We start from the raw sequence: 7,357 nt of genomic DNA on the forward strand, positions 1-7,357 counted from the left end.
GCTAATTTTTTGATTTATTGTAGAGATGAGGTCTCACCAAGTTGCCCAGGTGGGTCTCAAACCCACGGGCTTAGGCAATTCACTCACCTCAGCCTCCCAAGGCGAGGGATTACAGGCTGAGCCACCGAGCCTGGCTTCTGCCCCACTTTCACCTGCTACCTTTTCTCCTCAAGGCAGAAATTTTCTTCAGCTGTTCTTAGAGCCAGCCATAAAGAAATTCTCTGATCTACCTTTCTAACTGTGGATGACAAAACCCCCATTTCAGAAGAGTTTCTTCACCATGCCCTGGGGGAGGGAATGCTGCACAGAGAGACCAAGAAGAATCTAGACAGGCCTTGCTGGGTTTCCTCACTTTGTCTATGAGTATATGAGTATTATATCATATACTTCCATCTAATCACATTTCTAGATGTTGGTCAGTTATGCATCCCCAGAGAGACCCCACAAAAGGCCCAAGAGAATGGGTCTTGGGAAGCTTTTAGAAAGTCAAACATGTGGAGGTTCCTGGAGGGTGGCTCCTTGGGAGAGGGCAGCTCCACACCCCTTCCCCTAAGCCTTGCCCTGTGCATCTCTTCATTTGTATCCTTTGTAACATCCTTTGTAATAAACCAGTAAACGTGTATCCCTGGGTTCTGTGAGCCACCCTAGCAAATTAATTGAACCCAAGGAGGGGGCCATGGGAACACCGATTTATAGCCATTTGGTCAGAAGCACAGGTGAAACAACCTGGGGCTTGTGGTTGGCATCTAAAATGAGGGGAAGTCTTGGGGACTGAGCCCCCCACCTGTGGGATCTGACGCTATCTCCATCCAGATAGATGGTGGCAGAATCAAATTGAATTAGAGGACACCCAGCTGCTGTCCCCTGCAGAACTGGTTGACAGCTTGGGGTGTGGAGAGAAACCCTCACAGATTTGGTGACAGAAGTCTTCTGTGTTGCTTGTTGTTGAGTGAGAAAACAGAAACAAAAACATAATTTGTGATTTTTTTCCAGGCTCAGAGACCTGGAAACAGCCTCAGTGAGGAAACACACCCATTCCCCTGATGGATTCAACCCAGCTCCTCGAAGTAGGGAAATGCAGGTGGAATTCTGGAAGTCAGTATTGGGACTACCTCTCCTTATGTGGCAATTCTCCCTTTGCTGTTAACTTTGCAGTATTTGGACTTAATTTTTCCTAATAAAGCCATGGCTTTGTGAAAGCTCTGTGAAGATTCTGTTTTCCCATTTCCTTCACCCTGGTCTCTTCAAGAGAAATCCATTAAAGGAGTTTTAGGGTGCTCAGAACTACTTTGTAGAGGGAAATATAACCCACAAAGAACAGAGTAGGACCTCACCTCCCTCATTTGGGGTATAATACCTTCAATAATAGAATCTAAAATGGCATTCACTGCTAGGGTCTCTACCATAGACTCCGAGCTCCCTAAAGGCAGGAATTGCCTTTTGCTCATCTCTGTATTCCCGGCATGTGATGGGCACTTAGTATGTGTTTTCTGGTTAAATAAGTGGATCTCGGCAGTGACTCACATGGAGGATGTACCTAATGACAGCCCGGGGCAACACTCTGCTCTGCCATGGTCTAATCCTTACTTAGGCAGTTGGGTTTGGGACTGCAGGGCAGGATGTAACTTTTATCCCTATTAAATCCCATCTTGTTGAGAACAGCCCCCCAGCCGCCCAGATCCTTTTGACAAGCTTGGAGTAACGGGCCAAATCATGTTGGTGACCTCAGATCAGAGTCCCAGATGAGTGCCTTATTCCTGCCAAGGAGTGTTCAGACTTGTCAGCCAAGTGCCATACCAGCTGGTTGGCTCATTGTCACCCGAACTAACAATCAGTGTCTAACTTGGCAAGTTTAGGTGTAGACAGTCCCCTGCAGCTAGGCCAGATGTAAGAGAACTGATTGTGTAAACTACTGACCTCTGTACCAGCCACTACTTCATACCTGGTTTCCAGAATCCCCGATGTTTTGGCCAGGAGGGTTCCCAAAGGGTTGTAAGTTCCTGAGACCCTGAGACCCTAAGACTTGGGGAAGAAAGAGAAGTCCACTGGGAACTCAGAACCAGTGCATCTCATGGGACCCCACACAGGAATGCTAATCCCCATTTGCCAAGTGGGGAACTTATGGGGAGCCAAAGTTAGGATGTCAGAACATGGAGCAAAATTCAACTCTTGATTCCTGAGTTTTTCTGTCATGCTCATGTCCTAGGCCCAAGGGGGACTCCTTTCCAGGCTTATTTCCCTTCATCAGTTTCCACTTAGCATAAATTCTGCTCATTCCAAAATCAGGACCCTGCCCCACGACTAGGCCTAGCATGTCATCAATATCATTGAACAATAACAAAATAGTAACTACATTTTTCAAGCCCCTATTATGTGATATCATTTCAATACATTATCTCTGATGTCATCCCATCCTGTAAGAAAATGCTGTGGTTATTCTCCTGTTCTACACGAGGAAACCAAGGCTTGTATTGGAAAAGATGAGTGATGCTTCCAAGGCTACATTTCCAGTAAATGCCAGACTCGAATTCAAGCCCAAACCTAAAGAATATAATTTCTCCCCAACACACAGCTCAGAGCCAATCTCAGGATGGGTCTCAATCAGAAGCAGAGTGTGCAGAGGATAATTCACAATGGCCTGTTCCCTGGACGGGAGGTAGATGTGGGCACATGGTTAATCTGCTCACTCCTCCACAGAGACCAGCACAGACCAAGACCACATGTGCAGAGGAAAAACCCGGAACCCTGGAAACAGCCCCACTACCTGTGTCTGCCTCCCTATGGAGACTAGCTGTTTGAGAAGGCTCTGAAAATGGCCCTGGGATTTCCAGGTGTGGCTTTCCCTTCCTGAAGTATCCCAAAGCTTCCTGCAGCCTGTGCCTCCCAGCAGCCGACCTTTGGGGAGATGTTCAGACAGGCTGATCTTTCCCAGTAATTCATTCAGAAAATATTAGCCAGGGGCCTCCATTATTGGCACCTTCATCATTTCAAAATATCTAGTCTGGGCCAGCGTGAATAGTCAAAATTGCAGAAGTGACTCTGTTAACACTAGCACCAGAAGAGCACACAGATTGAGATCTATTAAATGAGAGGAAGGTTAAGTCCTGGCTTCAGCACAGCTGGGGCATTGGAAAGGAATGAATCCCGAGAGGTCATCTAAACTCACATCGGAAAGGGATGAATCCTGGGAGCTCATCCAAACTTGATGAGAGAGAGAGGCTATGCCAGGTCTGAGGTCACACGGTAAGTAGCAGACCTGGGGTTCAAACGTGAGACTTCTGGATGCTTCCACCATTGCAGGATCCCCATCTTCTTGCCTGCTTGCTCATCTCTGGGGCTAATTTCAGAATTACTGGATAAGAACTGATCCATAAGGAGCAGCCAGATGGCCTCAGAGATAGGAGCGTCCAGCTGAGAAAAGGAGCTGTCTCCAACTCTAAGATGGGGGCTGCACAGCTCCCGTGCACCAACCATGGGTATCCTAAGCAGAAATTGAAATTCACTGGCATAACATCCCCACCCCTTAGCCTAGCATTCAAGGCCTCTATGGCCTAGTCCCAACCTGACTCTCCACCCTTATCTCTCCCAGCTTGCCCTTCAGTCAGCCTGCACTCCTGTTCTCTGAGATGATTCCACGTATACTCCTGCCCCGGGTGCATTCCTTCCCACGGTTTGTCCATACCCTCCCCTGCCAAGGCAACTGAGCTTCAACCACAGCCCACCTCCACTGAGTCTTTCCCAAGCCATCCCTCCTCAGATCTGAAGAGTACCTGTCACATCTCCATCCACTTCACACATCACCACGATAATGTTTTTAAAAGGTAGCAACCACCTTTCCTAAGGCCAGACTCCACACGAGGCTCACCAATGCTCGGGACGTTTGGCACTCATGGCAACATTCTGAGCTGAACACTATTATTGTCACTGGACAAATGAGGAAACTGAGGCTTGGAGACTTGCCAAAGTCACACCGCTAGACACCGGACCCCAGGATTTCACAGCCAAGTCTCTTAACGTGTAGGCTGCCGGCACTCCACCAGCACACACTGCTTTACTTTAATTCCTTCTGGGTGTTTCTGTTGTTGTTTCCGGATAGGCCTGGAGATCTCTGGAGGGCTCGGATTTCAGTAATTTATTCAATAGAAGTTGCTTGGGCATCTTCTACCACAGACTTAGGATATAGGCCTTATCTTGGGCAGTAGAAATACAGGGCACAAAAGTCACAGTCTCTGCCCTCAGCAGGTCCCAGTCTGTTTGGGAAACAGACCCAAAAAGTGACAAATCACTAAGTGACTTGGGATGGGCTGTGGGCAGGACTGGCAAGCCCAGAAGGAGCCTTCGGCAAACTTCACCTAAAGATTGGAATTTGTGACAAATGTGCTCCATTTTGTATACTAGAAACCTGGTATCTCATCCTGTATACAGCAGGTGTTATTTATCTGCATTGGTAGCAATGACCAAGTGAGCACACCGTGTCAAGGAAAGCCCTAGAATATCCACTTCATCGACAACTCAGTTGGCCATCTGGGGTGCTTGTAGTTTCAACAAACGTGCTTAACAAGGAAGGAGCTTGTGGCAGCACGACAATGAAGACCTTAGGTGATTAAAGGTCTTGGCAGGCAGAAGTGGTGGTTCACGCCTCTAGGGGACCCCCGAAGAGCCTAGCTCTGCGCCCTATGTGAAGAGGAACCAGATGAATGTCGCTGACTAACGCCAAAGCCTTCTGCCGTTTAGGGACAAGCAGTCTCTGGCAGTCACTGAGTTCAGGTGAGATGGCATGTTCTAAGGTCTCTCGGTCTGTCTCTCATAAATCATCTTCCGGCCTACTAAAAATATATAGAATCTGCATTTCCTCCCTTCTTGGTCCAAAGGTTCAGAATGTTCCAAACTGCCCCGAAACCCTTGAGAAGATGCAGCAGCCCAAACACGGAACAGTTTCCCTTGTGGATCATGGCGCCCTTTCCTCACCTTTCCCCCTCTGCCCATGGCCATCCTAGGGCCAGACACAAGCACTGAGCCTGCAGAGTAGCAAGTGACCCCAGTGGTCAGGCCCCAGCCTCAGGTGTTTCTGAGGCTCAGCACTGCCATCTCAGCTGTCTTGTCTCAGAGTATCCAACAGCCACGAATCCATTTCAGAGGGCACCAAATGAGGTCGTAGACACAAGCCCTCATCTGTCAGCTTCAACCTTGAGTTAACTTTCTCTCAGGAAAAGCAAATGCTTTCTTATGCAGCATTCTGTATTCAGAGCCACCTGCTCTCTATGGTACCACTTTTTTCTGCAAACACCAAGCATTCTCCACCCCAAGGCAAGTGTCCAGAGAATACATGGAAGCAAAGTGCTGTGAGTCCTGGACTCTGGAACCAAGAGTCATCATGAACGTTCTCTCTACCTAGCTCCAAATTCTTACCCTCTCTCCCTCTGACCTTCCCCAAGTACTGAGTCAGAGGCACCACTAAGCAGGGTGATCCAGTGGATAGAGACAGTCTTCCAGAGCTGGCCTCCCCTTCTTTCTCCAATTCCTCCCTCTATGAAGTCATTTTCCCAAGCTCTCTGTGAAGTAGTTCTGAGCTCATCTAGCAAAAGGGGCAGGATTGGAGTGGTTTGGGCACCCTGGGAGCAAAGTCCCTTTAGATGGAGAGAGGACTTAGGGCTTAGCGTCCTGACTCCTGGGCTGCTTCCCTGGCCCAGACTCTTCATTATCCTCCTCCCAATCCACTGTAGGTGATCACTAGGGCAGGTGGGTAACCTGACCACCCAGCCGAGGAGGGGAGAGAGTCTGGCTGCTCTTCAGGACTCTCTCCCACTCCACCCTGCAATGTGACTAGGACCTGAGGAGGTAGAGGTTTCACTTCAATCACTCCTGCCTCCTGCCTATGGAACAGGATAGCCCCTCGAGCCCACTGACCTAGTCCCACCTAGGTTGTGCATGCTGGCTCTCCAGCGAAACAACCAGCAACCTGTGGGTGCATTCTTTCTGATATCAGCTTCTCTGAGTGTCTTTGCTCCAAAGTCTCTATCCTCACGACTGCAAAGCGTCCCCAGGTGCCTTCAGGGAGCCCAAGTCTTCTAATTTCTCCTGGCCCAGGGGTCCCTGCCCCAAGGCTCAGGCTGGATTTAGGGCCATCGCATGTCTGGTTGTTACTCCCGCACACTTCTGATGATACTTCAAGAGCTCTCCCAATGTGCACCTCCCTTCCCGCGGACCGTCAGAAGGTCGGGGTTCCTCACCCAACCCAGTGCCCCAGAATCTGTCCTTCCAGCCGTGCGCCTATCACTGTTCAAAGTCATGCCTCGATTTCACTCTTCCACCGGGGATTCTCATCCTTCTTCTTCCCTGAGCCCCGTCCAGTCCCTTCCTGCGCCCCAGACTTGCCCCTATGTCTCGCCGTCCTGCTCCCGTGTGTATCCCGCCGTGGACAGGTGGCCTCCCAAGTTCAAAGCCCCAGCCCGACCGGGCGCTCACCGCCGCCGTTTTTGTAGCAGAGGTAGGGGAAACGCCACACGTTGGCCAGGTCCACCGCGAAGCCGACCACCGACAGCAGGAAGTCGATCTTCTTGCCCCAGGTCTCCCGGGCCTGTGCGTCGCCGCCGCGGGGCGCCAGGAGGCAGTGGACGCCGTTGCGCTCCTTCACCAGCAGCAGCTCCGCCGCTTTGCGCGCTCGCAGCGGCTGCTCGGGAACCGGGTCCGCCCCGCTGTTCTCGGGCTGCACCTGCGGGTTCATCCGTGCCAGAAGCATGGGTGCGGCTGGCGAGAGGAACTTCAGCGGTCCTGGGGGCACGCCGAGGCTCTGCTTGGACGAAAGGAAAAGAGGTGATCACTGGTCGAACCTCCCCGCCTGCGCCTCCGGAGACACTGAGACCAGCGCGCGCCGAGCGCACTCAGTGTTCCCAGAAAAGGCCGCGCGTCTGTTGGGAAAATTTGGAAACAGACACTGTGCGGAACTCAGACTTGGAGACGGCCTCTGACGACCGGTGGGTCGGGCCAAAGACCCTGCGGCGCTATCCCTAGCTGCCCCGCTCTTTCCCGCCCCCAAACGTCAGGGTTTGGACACATCGAGGCTGAGGTTTCCCAGCGCTGCGACAGGGCCGGGGGCAGGGTGCCGTCCCCCCGACCCGGCTCGGGTCTGCGCCGTCTCAACAGCCCAGGGAGCCTTTCCAGACACTGCTGCCTCGGCATGACAAACTCGCCGGCACTTAGCCCGCGCGTCCCACTTGGGCTCCCGGGCACCCTTAGCCCGGGCCCGCGCGCCGGACGCACTCACGTGTCGGGCAGCCAGGGAGTCCCGGGTGCCGTGCCCCCTTCCAGCGCCCTACCGGCCGCGCCTCGGCAGGCTCTGGGGCGCGGGTTGGGGCCA

The 7,357-nt window shown here is 51.8% G+C and overlaps 1 protein-coding gene across 1 annotated transcript in view; it reads right to left on the reverse strand.

Moving 5' to 3' along the window:
* SLC6A2 (solute carrier family 6 member 2) overlaps positions 1 to 7,355 on the reverse strand; it is a 43,997-nt gene extending 36,642 nt beyond the window's left edge. Inside the window, exons 1-2 of the mRNA XM_008047979.1 lie at positions 7,265 to 7,355; positions 6,466 to 6,790 (exon numbers count right to left, since the gene is read on the reverse strand). Of these exons, the coding sequence (XP_008046170.1) occupies positions 6,466 to 6,739 (274 nt within the window). The 5' untranslated portion in view covers positions 6,740 to 6,790; positions 7,265 to 7,355. The remainder of the gene's footprint in view (positions 1 to 6,465; positions 6,791 to 7,264) is intronic.
* Positions 7,356 to 7,357: the final 2 nt, after the last annotated feature.

The sequence above is a fragment of the Carlito syrichta genome, unplaced genomic scaffold, assembly GCF_000164805.1.
Source record: "Carlito syrichta isolate Samal-C Ts95f unplaced genomic scaffold, Tarsius_syrichta-2.0.1 Scaffold120445, whole genome shotgun sequence".
Classification (NCBI taxonomy): domain Eukaryota; kingdom Metazoa; phylum Chordata; class Mammalia; order Primates; family Tarsiidae; genus Carlito; species Carlito syrichta.